The sequence below is a fragment of the Falco cherrug genome, chromosome 6 (assembly GCF_023634085.1).
Source record: "Falco cherrug isolate bFalChe1 chromosome 6, bFalChe1.pri, whole genome shotgun sequence".
NCBI classification, from domain to species: domain Eukaryota; kingdom Metazoa; phylum Chordata; class Aves; order Falconiformes; family Falconidae; genus Falco; species Falco cherrug.
The window spans coordinates 11,893,687-11,913,399 of record NC_073702.1 but is presented as its reverse complement, the minus strand read 5'-3'; the positions used below and the strand labels follow the sequence as shown (position 1 = coordinate 11,913,399).

The 19,713-nt window shown below is 38.8% G+C and overlaps 1 protein-coding gene across 38 annotated transcripts in view; it reads left to right on the top strand.

Moving 5' to 3' along the window:
• Nucleotides 1–19,713, top strand: part of RIMS1 (regulating synaptic membrane exocytosis 1) — a 335,679-nt gene that overhangs the window by 307,720 nt on the left and 8,246 nt on the right. For 37 of the 38 annotated variants that reach the window (XM_055714419.1, XM_055714416.1, XM_055714435.1 and 34 more), the window contains one exon: nt 17,166–17,307. In XM_055714419.1, coding sequence (XP_055570394.1) covers nt 17,166–17,307 — 142 coding nt within the window. Of the gene's footprint in view, nt 1–8,896; nt 9,189–17,165; nt 17,308–19,713 lie in introns of those variants that run through there. The other variant, XM_055714447.1, reaches the window with a different exon arrangement.

Below are 19,713 nucleotides of genomic sequence, written 5' to 3'. Positions count from 1 at the left end.
CTTTTTAAACGAAAATATGACTTTTTCTATTAGGTGGCACTATCAGTTTCTACAAATTGGGAATATGATAATGATTTTGGTCTTCAAAAGTCAATGGGAGAGCACAGCAAGTTGCAGTGTGCTGTTCATCTAGTGCTGCCGTGTGTTTGGTGCTGATATAATGAGTAGTAATTATGCTATCTTAGTTTTACTCAGGGGAGGTGAGGGTGGGACAACTTTTACATGTTACTGCTTTTATTCGTACTATGCTTTTTTACTATTGTATTATTATTTGTCACATAGAATTGCAAATAGCCTGTTGCTGAAAAAGCAATAATATTCACTTTTGTTGTTATAAGTGTGGAAGAGAAACAGTGAGGCAAATCAGATGTCCTGTTGGATCAATAATTGGTCCCAAAAGGAGGGCTGAATGGTGTCAGTTTAGGATGACAGATGGGACATCTGATTTTCTTCTCATCTTTTTATCCATGTTCATGTGGTACCCATCACTACAATATTGGCAGTACTTATGACAGAAGCTGTGTGACATAGAAAAGTAGGATCGTAAGGGTTTTGGGAAAGAACTGTGAAGGAAATAAAGTTGCGAAACTGAAAAGTGAGCCTTGATGCTTTGCATCATGGCATTCCTTTTTCAGTAAGGACCTTCCTTCTTCCCACAGACATGCTAGTCAGCATGTTACATATGCAGATAGTTTCTCTTTATGCATAGTAAGTTCTCTTTGTTGGTGGGATGTGATTATTTTTCAGAAATCAATTGCTCATGAGAGCTTGCTGCTGAAAAATCCCATTTATTTCAAGGCTTAAGAATTTGGTAACCCTGTAAGACTGTTCTGTAGAATAAGTGAATGACCTTTTGCAATTGTTCATCTATCCTGTTGCTGTAGCAGTATAGCAATCATTTTCTAATCCCAACTGGAGCAAGAATTGCTATGGCTACTATATAAACATGTACTGTTGAACTTCACTTTGTAGTGCAATTTATTTTATATGCTCTTAAATTTTGTTCTGACTTTTATAGTTCATGTCAGACCTCTTTAATAGTAGTGATGGTTCTTTGTTCTTTGCATTGTTGGCAGTCATAGACCTTAAAGCATTTTACGAAGGAATGGTAAGTGCCATTATCTCATTTTACTGTGAAGCAAACTCCAGGACTGGAAGTGACCTACTGAAAATCTCAGTCTGCAGAAGAGCCAAGACTTCCTAAAAATTTATGACTGTAATTACTAGATAAAAAATATTTGTGACCGTTTAAAGTACCTAGGAGCACATTGTAAGAGATACAGTAATCTCATTGAAATGGTGCTGGAAAAAAAAAAAAAAAAACCAAGCCGGAGTGCCCACAGAGGGTGCATGTATGTGTGTGAGCACATGTATAATCTTCAGTTAGGGGTACTGTTTTAAGCAAAGATTCCATGAGACCTTAAATGTCCATACATTACAATGTGTCTAAATATCACTTACATATTAAACATGTTTAATAATGTTTGCAATGCAAACTAAGGCAATGTTAGCTTTCTTGAAATGGGGATCTATGTCTGAAAGCAATATAATGGTTGACCCCTACAACATGTTATAGTAGGACTCTCTGTGCTGCTGGGATATAATGTGAGTTGTGCATGCGTTAGTCCTTGGCTTCATTTAGCATCTTAATTTCTTTTGCCCTGCTAGTAAGATTGTTTCTGTTTGGGGATTTCAATTAAATACTCTACCACGAAGGGCTTGCTTTAAAGGGTAATACAACAGATTATTTCTCTGCAGTGTAAAAATGAGCAAGTTGTGGTACATAATTACTTGACGTATTTTACTGATATTATTATAAAATGTATGTTGACCACAACCTGAGTCAGGACTTCACTGTAAGATCCCTAAAATCTTGTAGTCTGGTGATCTTGGTTGAACTGTGAAGAAATGCATAAGGTATATGAACAGCTCGTTAACTAAATTAATTACAAATAGATTCATCCATCACTGGGTAGCCTTGAAAATGTGTGTTTATACTTATATCCTGTTGACCATTCTTTCAGCTCATGTTTTATACTTCAGAACATAGGGAGGTGATATTTGTTATCTTACTTGATGGAACAATGCTGAACTCTCTGTAACATGATCTTTTCATTCAGATGGCTAATTTTTCGATCAAAATAATAGCTTATCACTGTCATAAGTTACCTTTACAAAATACCTGAAAATACTGTGGTTAACTGCCATGCTGAAGTGTGTATGCCACATGTTCACCCTTCCCTTTGTAATACTGAAGAAAAGCAGACAAGAATTTCATCCTGATTCTGGGTTGGTGCTTTATTTGTTATTGTGTTGTTGGGATGAATAGAACAGAACATATTATAAACTCATGGATTGTGAGTTCTATTAAAAACATAATACTATTTTATATAAATCTTATCCTAATAGCTAGCTAATTTTAATTATTTCAGATTTTTAGGCACCATTGTGCTGTAACGGGATTTTATAGGAAAGTTGGTTTTGGTTTCTAAAATGCATCATTTTCCTCACTGTTGAAATACCATATTGACACTTTACAAATATGTTAGAAGTTTTATTTAAAAGTATGATGCATTAATCATCCTGATGAGGGTGAGGTCCAGTCCTATCTCTGTTTCACAGGGAATAGTCCCATGGAGATCTACACATGATGAACTTGGACCTTGGTGAAAATTCTGCATGCTTTTGTGAATAAGTATGTAAGACAAACCCCCACTTCTTCCAGATATAGAGGAAAAGAAAATATTCAGTAGGACCATGCACTTTGAATTTGTTTTAAATTATCCATGCTCTTTTTATATTTGGGTTGATATAGCCAGTGAGCCTGTGTAGCCCAAAGTTCCTCTGAAGATGACAGAAAAATGTATAGAAAAGTTAAGGCCTTTGAAAGTTTTGATCTTCATCTGTGCATCTTCCTCTTTCCCAAGTTGGTATACACATGATGCAGTCTTCAGAGAAAGACCAACACTGGATGATAGGGTCCAATCAAGGGTTAGAAAGATTGCTTTTACTCAAAAATTTCTGTAGAAGAAAACATAAACTATTCTAAAAACTATTCTGACTATATATTGGAAATTCTTGACTTGAGAGAAATGCCTTCGATTTTCCTCTAGAATATGTTCCTTTTATTAAAAAGTAAATAGATATATGTAAAGCTGAGGAAAATAGGCAATATTGTGAAGATAAATATATTCTTTTGGGAACTGTATGCAATCAGGCACATTGTATGAGAGAATTATAAAGTAAAATAATTTATAGATTTCAGTCATCTTCTGGTGACACTGGCTCCTGTTGCCACTGAAATGCACATCAAAACACTTCAAAAGAAACTGGAGATTGTCTTCATTACGTATCTTCAGTGCTGCATCACTAGTGGATAGGGTGAATTCTGTGATCGCAGTCTCCTTTTCAAAAATATCCTTTTTCTAGTACTTGACATACTAATTTTGGAATTTTTTGTAGTCTAAAGATGATTTATTTAATAACATAATAAGCATTATTATTTAAATGCTCTGAAATAGTTATTATACTGTGTATGTTACTTAAGCTTATTGAAAGTCACTTCTATATTGTGTCTTATTCTGGCAGTAACTATATCAAGGAGCTTCCCAAACTTTTTGTTTTGTGATATTTGCTTGTTCTTAATGTCATCTTTCATTATGATTTTATTGTTACCTGCCAGTTAGCTAGTTTTATTATGTCCATCCAGTCTTTACTTTTTCAGGAGGGTAGTTTTAATCGTTTTATATAAATGAGCCAGGGTTTATACACATTTTATTGCTTTTTGTTTTCTTTTCAATGTTCTGTCATGTTAGACTCTGTTGTACTCATGGAGTTTTAAAATCTGGTGTACAATAGACACTATAAAAACAAAATTGCATGTTTCCTTAAAGAGTATTTCATAATAACAGAGCAAGATCCTGTTTTGATCTTAAGTTCTAACTTAGGTGATTTTGATTTATATTGTATATAGCAATACTTTTTTCTCTGCCTATATTGTGTTTAATCCTTATTTTGGCAACAGTTTACCTGCATAGAACTTAGTGTCTTATTTTTGCCTACTATTTAACTGGCTGTTGCTATTTTTGTAGCAACCTGTACTCAGTAACAGCTGACCTTTCACACTGTGAACGCACCCAAAAAGGAGCACTCTCATTAATGATCATAGTAATCCTGAGCAGCAAATAGAGCTTTATCTGTCAGTTCCAAGAAAAAATACTATCTGAAATAATTTGTGTAATATCAGATAATAAGAGATTAGTGCATCTGTTCCAAAGAGCCTGACCTTCAAACCATCAGCTCTGCAAGAGTCAAACACCATGGTGTAATCCTGCTATGAAAGGCAAGTTTGTTTTACTTTTGTATTTTTTGATCTTCATCCATCAACTAATATATATTGAAATCCCTGGAAAGATGTAGTACTACTTGGCTTGAGTTATTCTGTGCTAAGATAGAGACTAAAATTACTGTAAAAGGCAAGTTTCTGTTTAGCCAATAGTAAGCCTAGGGCCATTAAAAGGTTTGCTTATATTTTCATTTTCTGCCACATACTCTGGGGAGGCTTCTTTCGATATGCTATCTGCAAGTAAATTTGGATTTTGAAATCTGTGATTGAGGCGGGCTGATTGATTATTGTAGTTTTTCATGTTTGTTTTTATGATGTGGATTTGAAAGTTCTCCTTTATACCGAGCAGTTTGATTTTCTACTACCCCTTCTCATTTTCTTCAGTGCTGACGTTCATATGCAATTTTTGTTTTCCAGTTTATTTTAAAATGGTTGTCATCTCTTCATCTGTAATAGGTTTGTCAGCACCCTCCATATCAAAATAGCAATAAAATTTAATGCGCAGTCTTAGTCTCTGGTTTCGGACAATATAGAAAGAGGAAAATGGCCTGTTAAATTGGAAGTACTGGAATTAGCTTTATATTGTACTGTAATGTCTGTTATTAGTATACATGGAGCAATATTTGCAGATATTGTATGTGTTCAAGAAAAATGCATTTGATCATTAAACTTACTAATATGCCTGCACTGTTGCATTAAAAATTGTAGTTCAAGTAACCCCGTGTTTTAGTTGGCATACCAGTTTGGAAGTGTTTTCAAAAACCAGAAGTTTGGGAGGGAGGGGTTTTTTTCTATAGAGATAGGCTGTATTAGCACCACTTCATTTTCTTTTTCCATCTCATCCTGCCTTGTCTTTGAAAGGGCTTTAAAATTTGGTAAACACTCTCTGTCTGCTTATATTTATTAGCTCTAATTCAGATGCTCTCAAATATGGATTTATAATATATAGCTAATTCCCCCTTCTGCTTATATTTTTCTTAGCTTTTTATCATGTTTGTAACAGATTAATTATATGAGTAATCTATTCTCAAACAAGCCAACAGTTGCAATAAAGAAATCATGCTTTGTAATAAATATTTAGCGTAATTTACCAGAGAAAACACAGAATAACTTTTCCTCTATCCGTACCCTTTCTGCCTGGTGTCTGTGGGCTGTTGTCTCATCTCCTTTGCCTTTGAGAAAGGCAAGTGCTTCCTCACTATGCAAGGTTTGCAGCCCAGAAAGGAGAGCTGAGGACAATGAGAAATGGGCAGCCAAGGGGACCTGCAAAAATAACGTGGATTCATTTTTAATGGCAAAAGGCAAGGTGTTACGGAAAATCCTGCTATCTCACATTTCTACCTACTTTTCCCAGTAATCAAAGCAATACTGGTGCCGTGGCAATATTTTGTGCTGGTGTCTGTCTGCAGCACTGTTGAACCTTTACGTCTTGTCAGTAGAGTTTTCCTCAGTGCGTATTTGATAATGGACATAAACCAGCAATACTGGATGCAAACCTTAGGATTTCGTAGCGGGGTTATGCCAGAGCATTCATTTGGGAAGTTTGGCCGAACGGTCTGTCTCTAAACTGAGCCTTCATGTACAGTTATCCACTTTCAATAATATAAACAGAAAGGGAACAATTATATCTTATAGTTATGCGGTGTTTATCTGGCACAGACCCACTGCCCAAGTTTGTAGGCGTTGTTACACACTGACTGCTGTAACTAATGTAAACCTGTTTGAATGTAATGCCACAAACAGCTGGTTTAAAATGGAAACATTCAGCGACTGGCTCGCTCGCTACTTACCTGTTTAAACTACTACTGTGAATAAAAAAAGCTAATTAAAGAGATAAATTTGGCACCAGGACTGCCATTAAGCAGATTTGAACTCTACCTGACCAAAACAAAGAGCCTCCCCTGAGTTTTTAGCCTCCCTTCTGGCAGCTGTTGCCTGGGCTAACCTCAAATGTGAAAGGTAGCTCTGTATGTCGTCACAACATAGCTGGCTTGGGACTTTATATAGTCACATTTTAAAAGAAATTCAAAACCAAAATAAACCTTAGCACAGGTACTTTGGCTGAAGAGCATGGCTGTATTTTATTGTAGCTGAAACTTCAGTGGGATCGCTGATGATGATATGAGCTCCAGCAGTGCAAAGGCGACTTCAAAAACAAGATGCAGATTTGTGTTCAGGAATGTGGAAGGATTAAATGAAAGTTTATTTTAGGGTGTGGTACTTTGGAGGTTGTCCAGAAAAATTTACTCTGTAGAGGGTCTGAGGCTAATATTTCAGGACACAGAGGAACTTGAATTTGCTCTTCCTGCAGTGGTGGAGGAACAAGCCAAGCTTTTCGTCGGCCTTTCCATTACAGATCCAGAAGAGCAGGTCTGTTTGTGCTGGTTTTGGCTGGAGTAGAGTTAATTTTCTTCGCAGTAGCTAATAGGGGGCTATTTTGGATTTGTGCTGGAAATACTGTTGATAACACAGGGATGTTTTTGATATTGCTGAGCCATGCTTACACAGAGCCAAGGCCTTTTCTGCTCCTCACCCCACCCCACCAGCCAGGAGGCTAGGGGTGCACACTAAGCTGGGAGGGGACACAGCTGGGACAGCTGACCCCAACTGACCAAAGGGATATCCCATACCATAGGATGGTCATGCCCAGCACATAAAGCTGGGGGAAGAAGGAGGAAGAGGGGGACATTCAGAGTGGTGGTGTTTGTCTTCCCAAGTAACTCTTCCACATGATGGAGCCCTGCTTTCCTGGAGATGGCTGAACTTCTGCCTGCCGATGGGAAGTGGTAAATGAATTCCTCGTCTTGCTTTGCTTGCATGTGCAGCTTTCGCTTTGCCCATTAAACTGTCTTTATCTCAACCCAGGAGTTTTCTCACTTTTACTGTTCTGATTCCCTCCCCCGTCCCACCAGGGGTGAGTGAGTGAGTGCCTGTGCGGGGGGCTTAGTTACTGACTGGGGTTAATCCTGGAAAGGGGTTTTGATCATACAAGTAAGAAATATAAGGAATTCTTTTTCCTGGGACAAGTTGAAGGAGCATAAAGGAGGAAAGGCTGTGACCAAAGTGGGGGCATTCTGGGGGCCTATGGCATGAAAGCCTTCCCTCCATGGGTTTTTTATTCAAACTTTAAAGCTCTGTTGAGTTTCCCCAAGCAAGAGCCTGAGTGGGAGGGAACTGCTCAACATGGCAGTGTAGTCTCAGAGCCTTTGCCATGTAATCCTGAAGGCATGTCTGGGGAGGATGACATGCACACAGCAGCAGCTACCAACATCAGCATTTCATTCCTACCATGGCACTGCACTGATCTTTGGAAGATAAATCTTTCCATTTAATTGTTTATTGTGGTTTGGTTTTGTTTTGTTTTGTTGGTATTTTTAACGTACATCACGAGATAATTGCATACCATATGACTACCTGCTTTTCAAAAAGGTGGTAAACCACCCTCTCTGGTGTTCTGAGCGTCACTTCTACATGCATAATGCAGAACAAGAGGATACAAATTACTTTAACCATGACATATGTAGGAAATATGTGCCTATGCAATGAAAATAGGTGGACATTTCTGCATAGGTGTGACATGAGATATACTGCATCCCTACTGCGGAGGGCTTTGAATTTGTTAGTCACCTACACAGTATTTGCAGTCATAAAGGCCTGTTATATGTTTATTTGCTGAAATGCGCAATCTCATTTGGGGCAATTTTCTCATTAATTTTATGATACTTTAGATAATCAGAACTCCACCATAACTTGAAGTTCTGCAGAGAAATTTATTGCATGCATGTTTTTCATTTTTTCCCCATTACAATTATTTTAGAAATAGTTTTATTCTTCTTGCTTGACAATACTGACTCATTTGCTTTATCCTTTCTCTCTTTAATCTACCTGATACTTAAATCCACTATATATATTATGCTAGATATGTCCTTTCTTTGTAAAAGAGAGTGAGAGAAAGCACAATGGTCCCTGCAGTGCTTGAATGCCAAGTTGATAAAGATGTGTTAAATTAATTGATTCTTAACCATTTGCAAGAGGAAAGCGTATTACTTTTTCGGAATAGATTATCAGAAAAACTGAACAATTGGACATGGAAATGACCATATGGCAAAGTCCATTTCCTCGAAATGGAGTTTAAAGACGAAACGACTAATCAAAAAATTAAGTTCTGTTCTCAAAATGCACATGGGCATTTAGGAGACAGTGAAACTTTGGCTCTGGTGTGCTCAAGTCCCTCTAACACAGTAACATCATTGAGACTTTTTTTGGAGCGTCAGTGTAATTTAATATTTAATGCTGATTTGATGCTTTCTCAGCTTTCTCAGCTTTGCAATCTTTCAGGTGGTTTTGTACCAAAATTCATGCAGATTGTGCCAAAATTGCCAAGATATAGAAATGTGTTTCTGGGTTTATGTGACTCTCCTCATTCAGTTCTGAATAGCACTGTTAAAAAAAATGCATCAGCCAAGTTTGCCAGGAATATTTTGTGCTCTTCTCTACTTCCGTATCACTAGAAAATACACTGTGATGGATTTTTGTAACCTTTTGGCAATCTATTATGAAGTGCTAGCTGGCAGGTAGTTCAGTACTTTTTTTCACTGCAAGGCCCTATAATGTAATCACGGTTGTAAGAGGAACTTGTGAGAGAAGCAACTTGATCATTCCTCACAGTGCTGCAGTGCCAAGTGGTTACAGGAGAACGAGGGAGAGGCAACGCCAGGACCCCAGAGATTTATTCTACCCAGAAAAGGCACAAGATATTTAAACAAAGGTGAAGCTGCTTCATCTGCCAGCTGCTTGCTAAGGATTATACTGTAGCCGATGTTTAATTTTGCTTGAACCAGAGGTAAGCCTGTATTTTCTGTACGTTACTGTGATGAGCCTACTTCGTCTGATTTTCAAGTGTGTGTTAGTCTAGGGTTGTAACTTTGCAATGCTACAGTCACTGAGGAAAAACCTGTGTCAGTGTGATGCTCCACTGATCTGATACACTAGGAATGATCTCTAAAGGCAGGCTAGTAACATTTTTAAAGGGAAATGTAATACCCACCTGGGAGGTGCCGGTAGTGGTAAAATAAAACTTGAAGGGTTTCAAAGTTGCAGGCTGAACAGATCGGACTACAGAAAAGGTACCGCACGTTCAGATTGATCCACAGGATGCTAATTGTTGCAAGAAAAAGTAGGGGAGTGTTTCTGAAGATGTAATGTCTCGTGATTGTGTAAACGTCTCCTGATTGATAAATGCTGTGCTGTTAAATTAGGGTTGAGTTATTCAGAAACTTTTCAACTGTACAAAAAAGCATGTAATCCCTTTCTACTAGAAGATGCTTAGGCACCAGTCGTTTTGACATTTTTATGGAAATTACTAAAAGAATTACACTTTCGGTTGCCATTACGTACATCACATAATTCTCAGGAAATCTTTTGAAGACGCATAGCAATAGTAAGTCTTTTTATTAATGATGTCTTATAAAGTGTCTTATTGGTGATACCATTTTGTAAAACAATGTCTTTTAGTAATCATGCTGTCATTTTATGTTTTTAATAATAAATACTGAAGTAATTGTGAATGCTTTTATTTTAAAAGTCTCAAATTTACTAAAATTGTAATGACTGCCTAGAACCAAAAAATATATCATGCAGTTACTTATAAATGTTTAGATTTTTAAAGAAATGAAATGTTGCTTTAGTTTATCTGAAGAATCTCTTTTACATCCTTCTGCATTATGATTTTGTTTTCCCCTCCTGTACTATTAACTGGCAGCTGTGTCCCAGCAGCCTTTCAGTGGACAAATGTTCTCTCTGTACCATATGTCAGTTCTCTTCCAAGGGTTGGCTGGTAGTAAATAATGTTGTAATACAGGGCTGTGTTTTGCTGTAAAAATGTTACTGTTGAAGTACAAACAGCTCTTCTGAGGTTCTTATTTCATTCTGTCTTGCTTTCTCCTCCAGTCAACAAAGCCAAAAGTGTATGAGAAAGTGGGTGCTTGCAATTTCATAAACTTTTTATGTAGTAAATATTTTGTTGGAAACCTGCCTTTGTTGTGTTACTAATCAAATTTCACTGAAATAGGCTTTAAAAGTTAGAACTAGGCATGCATACCTATTACTAGTTTCATTCATATGTTCTGCCTTTATATAGCTCTTTGCAAATGTGTGAACAAGGTAATTAAGATGCTGTTATTTCTGTATGTTTATAAAGTGTGTTTAGCGCAATCCCAACAGTAAAAACTCGTTATCATGTATCATCACTAATTGCCTTATTTTGGCTGACAGACAGTGGCTCATTTTACTTCATTGCAAGTATGTGGACAAAACTATTAATGTAAAAGTCTTTGGATGAAAAATACTAGTAATTTCAGAAGCTGTAAGTGAACTTCTAAGCAGATAGCCTTGCTTTTCCTTAAGATACGTATGTCCTGGTTAGACATGCATTTTCTTCCCTGACATGAGAAAATCATGTGTATCAGGATAATCATACAGAACCACATGCTTGTTTGTACTTTTTTGTTTTCAGTCAATATGTGTGAGACCATCTGTTTTTTTAAGGAGATAAGATTTGTAAAAGCAGTTACTCAAAGTGCTAAAGCCATTGTCAGGTAGTAAATAATGGCCTGATTTTCAAATTCTTACTTGCATTTGGTTTGAGCGTGGACCTTAAGCAGTTCCTGTCATTTGTTTGCAAAGTACTACTTCAGCTTCACAGAAGTCAGTAGGAGCTGCTGGATAAGCAAAGTTACTTTCCTTTGAAATCGAAGTGCAGACTGTTGAGTCCTAGTTTGCAAGTTTGCGTTTCAGAGAGTAACATAGTCAAAAGCTGAGATTCTGCGGTACACTAGCTAAAGTATCGTCAAAGCATTAATATAACCATTAACAGCATTTCAGTGAAATCTCCTTTTGTTAGGATTGGTGTTTTGTGTTCCTTTGTCTCTAAATATGTAAAAAAAAAAATACTGTGTATATTACAAGGACTAATTACATTGTCTTTGTTGTATGATCTGAAAATATTTATTGGGAATTAAATTGGTTTGCCAGCTGAGTATGTGAATTTATAAATATAGTTGTGAGATAGTTTTTTTTCAAACTGCTGATAAAAAGGTACATCTTGACAAATTATCACACCTGAAAAGGTTCATATTCTTTCTAGAAGGTTTTGTTATTTATAATAGTATAAATGTTGTCTGTGAATTTGTGTTAATAAATAGAAATGGGAAGAAGTACATGATGGTTTGTATTTGGATTTTAAACCTTGGGTTTGACACCACAGAATATAAAGTATGTTCTTCTTTCTTTGAATGTATTGTGTGATAGTTGGAAGAAACATTTAAAAGACCATTACTGCAATATTTCAGATGTCTTTTTGTAAACAGCATTATATATTCAGAAGAGTATAGCAGAATACACAGAATGAAAAATACAGTGGAGTATTGTGGGATATAAAGTCTAAGAAACGTTTGTATTTAAATGTCATATTTCTTACTATTTTATCTTCTGTCCATAGTTGCTATGTACTTTCAGTCTTTGTGATCAATCTACTGCTGAGTTCATCTGAGAGATGTACGCATGTAAAAAAACAAATGCTGTTTGAATTATTTCTTCTTTTCTTTCTCCGTTCTATAACTATAAACCAAGGGCACTGTGTCAATTCATGTGTAAATATATTTTGTTGTTGTTTAAAAGTGCTGCATGCAGAGTGAGTGGGATGCTGCAGAACTTGTAACTCAGCAGGTTTCCGAGCAGCTAAATTTGAGGTTGTGAAGTCAGTAACACATCAGAAAGGACCAGAAGGAAATGTGCCCCTTGGCTTTTCTTTTTATAGTTCCTTGAATTGAGAAAGACCCTTACGATTCCAGTTGACATAATCCTGTTGGTGTCTTGCACAGTCAGTGTGCAAAGCAATAGTATGGTCACAGTCCTGCCAGGTTTCAGTCAGGGCGGCCTTGGAGCTGTAGTCCTTTCTTCGGGTGCATGAGCATGCTTGATACCATGAATAATTTGCCCTTGAGTAATGCAATGACCTTGAGTATTAGTACTCTTCTTTTTATCTCTTTCATGAGTGGATTTAGCGCTGATGTATACTTTGTTCTCTGGAGCATTCTTTTGAACCAGTCACAAATTTTCCCTGCCACTTACTCAGGTGCTGCGTGTGTGTAAATTTGGTTCTTTTTTTGGTGCTAACTAACTAGTAGCCCTCAGGTATGATTTTGGGCAATGCTTGCTCAAGGCACCTCTCCCTATAGGCGGTACATGGAAGGCCATGTCAGAATTGTTGTCATCTGCCCTACAGAGGTCTCTGACACTTTCCTGTTGACTAAGTTGCCAAGCTTATGTCCTTGCATGTTTTTGTATGTCGCCTAGCCTTGTCCCATGGCATGTAAAACACACCTGGGCATCACAGGATAAAAACTTTGCTCCAGCAGGTCATGGCATAGCCCTCCTGTCATTTCAGACTTACTCTACTGAAACAAGAGGAAAATGTATTAATTGCCTCCAGGCATCTCATAGAGCCCAGAGGTCAAGTCAAGCCAGTGGTGATGCCATGTGCAGTCATGCCTTTGCTAAGGGCACTCATGGATACAAGTAATTTTGGGCCATTTGTCCTGGCATTGTCCTCTCTGAATTGGATGCCTTTAGAGGAATCTCTGGTAGGCCATCTTAATTCCACAGGTACTATCACTGACCCTTTCTTGCTAATATAATTCTGTTCCACTGATATTTTGTGCAAATGTAAGATAGTGCATACACTAACAAGCTTGCTTTTTGCTCTTCATCTTTCCTTAAATCACGATCTCCCATTAATTTACTTTGTCTGAGAAAACCAAAATCAAGGACCAATTTCGTGTCAGAACAAAAAGGAACTATAAGCTATATTTATAGTAGGTAGACTGAAATAGCACATTGCACACACTCATCAGAGGTGTTGTAGAAGACTGTTGATGAACTGCAAAATGCTTACAAGCTGTATATATTTTGTAGCTGCAGATGGCTGCTTTATGATCTTCTTGCATCAGTTGATAAATCTGCAAAAATGTTCATCACGGTTGCTCTGTAGTAGTTTTTCTCTAGTTTCTACCATTAAACTATGTATTTACATGCAATTTATGCACATCAATCTGCATTTCTGCATGCAGAAAGCCTTACACAATTAGCAAAGCAGACAGAAGCATACAGACAATTTTGGAGCAAATTTTGCCCCTAAATGGCATTCCGTATAGAGACAATTTATCTTCAGTCTGCACAATGAATATAGTGTAAATTGCACAGTGCAGGCAAATGACTGTAACATATTATAAAATGTAATTTTACATATCAAACTAATAAAAATCAGGATCAGAACCAAACATTCTCCAACAGATATCCACACAAGAGTAGAAAATCTTCTCAATATATCATAGTATATTTTATGAACTTGTATTTTTCATGTAAAGACAGCATCTCAAAGATATGTGCATAACTGCTAGATTAAAAGTAAGACAAGATGAAAATGGAAGTTTAATAAAAAAAAAAAAATTATCAAGAGCAGGAGAAACACTGAAGTTGTTTGGATCCTGTATTTCATTGTGCAGTCAGGGCAGGACTGGAAGTCGTACCTACCGCAGAGTGACTTCGTGTGACCAGGGCGCCTTTAGAAATAACAGCGTTTCCCAGCTCAGCTGTATGCTAAGCACCTCCCTCGCTTGCAGAACTAGGTTGTGCTGAGTTTACAGGAGTACACCGACAAGATAAACTGTTGTCATTACTTGTTGTGCTATAAGTGGATGAAAACTATGATACACATAACTGACCAAGGTTAAAACTTCCAAAACCTGTGTGATGTGTGTTTTGGTTCTTAGCCATGGGCAAAAGCAATTCCTTTTATGCTATAAAACTCATGATTTATTTTACCTTTCTGTCTTGGGTTAGTTTTATGTTATGTTTCTGATTGTACTGCAGAATATTAAGATTGAGGTTGTAGAATGAAATATGCAGGACTAGTTTTCTCAGGAAACATCGTGGATATTAGTAGCAGTTACAAGATGAGGCAAAATATTTTTTTTTTTTAATCTTTAACCTGAAAGAAAATGTTGATGAGAAAAAGAAGTGGAATCCAACACAGTAAGACAGAGAGCAATGACTTGGAAAATAGTCAGAAAAAGACAATCTGGTATTTGCAGCACAGCAAGGGTGTGGACCTGCTTATGGCCATGCATGAGGATTCCTACTTCATGGTCTGTGCATTTAAAAATCTGTGGAGCAAAGAAGTATGTTCAAGCAGTAATGTGGTTGTTATTCATGATAATATAAAATTACTCTTTAAAAAAAAAAAACACTTGCTATTTTCAATCTCTGCTGTGGCTCAAAGCTAAAATATTCATTTCTGTAATTTAGGCAATGGATATTTTTTACAGTGATTATTTCTATGACTACATTCTTCATTAAGCTTTCCCAACTGCCTGGCTGTAATTCCTGAGTTTCAGCACTCACCATGTTGTCCAGGTGGTCCAGAGCAACATCTCTCTCCCGATTTATGCCAAGGTCATGATGATCTTGTAGCTACCTTTAGTGTCTCGTCACTCCCATTTCCTGAGCCATGAATACTCACAGGCAGCCCTGTTCAGGTGCCCACATTTCAGGCTCTAACGTATATATTTCCAGTCATGCTGCCTGATCTAGCTGGCTCCAGAAAAGAAGGCAGGGGGTAAACCACATCCATCTCACCTGCTTTGTGGGAGCAGACGGAAACAGGTGCTTTTAGACAGGTCCCAGCAAGAGAGAGAGGCACAAAAGAATATGGGTGGCAAATGCATAGCTACTGCAAATGTGACAGTCCTGCTTTGGTGTAGGGCTCTGCATGCGAGTTATACTTGCAAGGCTGCCTTTTGATTTTTTTTGGTGCTCAGCTTACCTTTCAGTGTTGTTATGCTGGACACATCATCTATTTTTAAAGATAAAGCTCAAGTCCAAAACTTAGCATTTTATTTTCTGCATACGGAGTCTCAGAAGTTCAAGCAAATACCTTCCACAGCCACCTGCACTGGCTAAGAGCGGAGCCTGCTCTGCCTGGTGCACCATGTCTAGCCTACTCTACTCCATGTTTAGCAGAACTGAAAATTGCATTTTCAGCTGACCAAAGGCCGGGAATTTGGATGAGTTGCAGTGGCCCACAGCAAAACCTCACAGCTGTTGGCCTCAGAAGGCGGTAAAGGATCTGTGGAAGTAGCTAATTTCTTCCACTCAGAGGCATTTGCTTTCTGCTTCTTGCTGGCGTAGATAAACAACCCCTTGTCCAGAATGCTTAAGAGGAAAACCACAGCCCCTTTTGCTGTGGTGATGTCTCCTCTAAGCCCAATATAAGAATTCTTTATTTTTCGCTTTGGCCATGTTTGTGGTCTCTCTGCTAGCTCCAGAGAGGTTACTGTGACAACTCAGGGGGAGCTGCTCTGTTGTGTGGTTGCTCCTTGCCCTCCACCAGCTCCACGGACCTAAAGAGTAAGGGCCAGCTGTTTTCCACATCGCATTTAAACACCTTGAGCAATGGGCAGGTCGTGCAGAGGCAACCAAACCCGTAACTTTTGTGTGAAGAAAGGTCAAGATCTGTCGGCTTCAAACATCAGCAATGCTCACGTGAAACAGGAAGGTGAAAAATTTTTCAGAGCAATTCAGTCTCCACAGCAGATGGAGGTGGAAGAAACATTTTCTTTTTCAGATGCTCCCCTGAGCAGGCTGTGAAAAGGAAGCACATACTCTGCAGAGAGAGAATGAGGGAGTACTGAAATGAAGGGGCAAATGCGGGAGTATTTTTTTGCATACACTTGCATGAAACTTTGTCAAATCTATTACTTGCTGAGAGGAAGTAATGTTACCCATTGAATGATAGGCTGAACTTAATGAAGAACAGGACACTGAGCTAGAAGTCGACACATTCTGTCATATCTCATAGACTCTTTGGTGGAAGTATTTCAGTTAAAGATCTTTGAGACCAATTATCATCATCTAGAAGCACCATTTCTGCCGTGCAACAGCAGAATTCATTGTAGATCAGCTGTTGCACCTTGAGCCCATAACCACCCCTGTAAAGGACTGAGGAAGCTCTCCTTGCTCAAGGGTAACAGCAAACCTTCCAGGTGGAACTCATATTGCATTTTAAAGTATGTGTGATGGAAGCTTTTCCAAATGGATCAAGTCTTTAAACAATTTCACAAGATTCACATTACCCTGTAGTGTTCAGTAGCAAGTCTAGACTGTGAAGTCCATCATCTCCCAAACAAATTCTCCAAGGGTTAATTCTGCTTAGGAAGTGATGAGATCAGAAGCTACATAAAGCTCACCATGTACTTTGAAGAATTTCTGTGGTGAAAAGTAAGATTTTGTTGAGTCAAAACACATCATTATGTTTTTGATACTAAGTATATTGGTGCTTAACATTTTTCTGTGGAAAGTGTGAAGGATTTTTTCCCCTCTTTTTTTCTGTGAGAGTTGTAACTTCTTTTATAGTCACCCAACTTAACTAACAAGGTGGGTAGAAACACCTTACCGAGTATACAGTTAGCAGACACTATCACAGTCGTCCTGTCTACATTCTGACTGTGTAAAGGTTATTAATAAGATGTCTAATTTCTGACAATTTGCCCTAAAAAAGATCTTTAGGTTGCAGCCCTTTTAAAGAGAAGCCATTGCCGGTTTGCAACTGAAGAAGAGAGATTCGTTCTTTGATCAGAAGAGTCGTTTTGGCTTATTAAATAGTAATGGTCAAGTCAGATCACTGTTGTTGGGGGAGAACTGCAAGGAAAGGCTTTGCTCTAAGTCGTCATTCTAACTATGGCTTCTTTTTCTCTGCTTTCAGAGGCTGGCAACAAGAAGCTAAAGAGCACGATACAAAGAAGCACAGAGACGGGAATGGCAGCAGAGATGAGAAGTCGTATGGTTCGACAGCCAAGTCGGGAATCCACTGACGGCAGCATAAATAGTTATAGCTCCGAGGGCAAGTAAGTGGCATTTAAAAATATTAATAATGTAGAAGTTTCTTGTCTTTGCAGGAAAACTTGGGATGTGAGCAGAGGTCCCAGCTCTGGCTGAAGGCGATAGCTCTGTGTACAGATGCTTCCTCTTGAAATGTTTGCAAAAATAAACTGTTTTAGGGGCATAACACAAATCTTTTGAAAACCGAAATTTAGAGAGAACTTCTTAAGGAGTCACATTTTCCCTGTCATCCAGTGAGGCATTTTGTTCATCGAAAGACAACTACATTCAGACCACATTATTCAAAACAGAACATAGGGGTACTTTTCCTTTGAGTTATGTTTGGATTAACTCAGAGTTAAACTTCAGATGTTATATGTAAAACCCTGTGATATGAAACTCTGCTCAGTAACACTATATACAAAGAAAGTTTAGTTTGGAGTTGGTCCAGGTCTCTTGTTGGGAATTGTAAACCCAGAGCCCAGCTGCCCCATCAGCTGAAATCAGACAGACGACTGTGGGGAATGGGGCAGCTGTTTTCATTCACTGCTGAGTGACTCAGTATGAAGGAAAGGAGAACAAAGTCAGCGCGTGATACTCCGTCCTCCTCACAGCTCTCACTGGGACTCTACCGTGTGTGCCAAGGTGCAGTGGTCACTAGGGTACTTTTATAAGACGCTTCTCCACAAAAGGGGAAAACGGGGCAAATGCACCCTATAGACCTGGAAAAAAATGAGAGATTGGAACCCCTTTGGCTTCATCTTTTTATATGCTTATCATGTTACCACAATTACTACTGCACATTGTGTAAGTACAAAGAGCCAGGGGCAGCCATGATGGTGGCAAGGAGCTGTGTAAAGGTGTAATTTGTCCATCATCAGATGATCTCACCATCCTCATTTTTTTACGAGGGTGGTGTCATGGGTAGAGTGACACACTTCACTTGTGCAAGAGAGAAGCAGCCATATGTTTATTGGCTGAACAATGTTTAATAGTAAATGAGATGATGATTTAACAAGATTTGATGGCAAGGTACACTTGATTATTTACTGCACAGAGGACAGGGTCAGACAAAACTGTCAGGGAGACTCTGGTGGAGTTTCAGAAAGGATCCCCTTGTGTTTTAAACTTCTCGGATGGAAGTTTAGGTGTGGCTAGATCCAAACTTAGTCTCAGACTTGGTCAACAATATATCTGAAGGTTTATATGTGCAGAGTCAATCCTGTATACCACTTATCTAAGATTTGAAACTTTAACATGCTATTAATCACTTACCAAGGATCTATTGCAGCAAGGAGTCTCTCAGCTCAAGGGGACATCCTGGCATGCAGCCTACTGCCATGCAGGAGAGCTCAACGGGCCCTGGGCTGTCCGCTATTTGTGGAGTAAGATAATCGACAGTTCTGTTTGCCCACTGACTACAGAAGTTAGTTTATTTCAAACTTGGCTTGAGTCAGAGCTTGACCAGCCCTGTTAGCTGGGAGCATTGTTAAAATTAGCCCTTGGCTATTGCATCTTTATCTGTCTCCCCCAAATCCTCTTCGAGTCGGATACAGCCATCACAACCAGATGCAGCCATTAGGATTGCCACTGGTGGTTATCACTTGAGCAGGGTTGTGGAAATAAAGGTCAGGATGGGGCCAGGGGGAGCACGCATTACCCTCACCACAGGTGGTGAGGCACTGGCACAGGTTGCCCAGAGGAGCTGCAGAGTCCCCATCCCTGCAAGTGTTCAAGGCCAGGCTGGATGAGGTGTTGAGCAACCTGGTCTAGTGAAAGGTGTCTCTGCACATGGCAGGGTGCTGGGCTAGATGATCTTTAAGGTCTATTCTGACCCAAACCATTCTATGATTCCATGATACGCTAAGAATTGCAAGAGCCATGTAAGAAAAACAAACTCCATCATGAATAACTCAAACCCAAAGTAGGTAAGTATCTAATGAAGAATGAGGGATGGATAAAATATTCCAGTATTTTTACCAGTATGTTTCTGATAGGGCGTTATCTTTACCCTTTCCACACTCCATCCTGCCATCCTCCTTCTCTGTGCTGCAGTGTCAGTCTGTAAGGCACCAGTTACTCACTGTGGTGACAAAGGTCCCAATGAGCTGGACCCTGCTAAGGAGGAGCTGGGGCAGCCTGTTTCCCTGGCTAGCAGTGCGGGAAAGACAGGAGCCCAGCATCGACGGTGAGGACCTTCTCAGGGGAACAGCCTAATCCTCTGCTCCACCCTCAGGGTGCGTAAACAGATTTGGCCAGGCTGAGACAGCCAAGGTCTGGGTCTGGAGGTCACAGCAAGTGTCTAGGGGACAGAAGCCACAAGGTAGAGCCTTACACTTTTGACTTGAGAATCAGCCTCTGAATAAGGCAGTGAAGAGAGCAAGCCTCGGAGGTAAACGGAGTGCTTCCTTCTTGTTGGGACATAGTGCAGA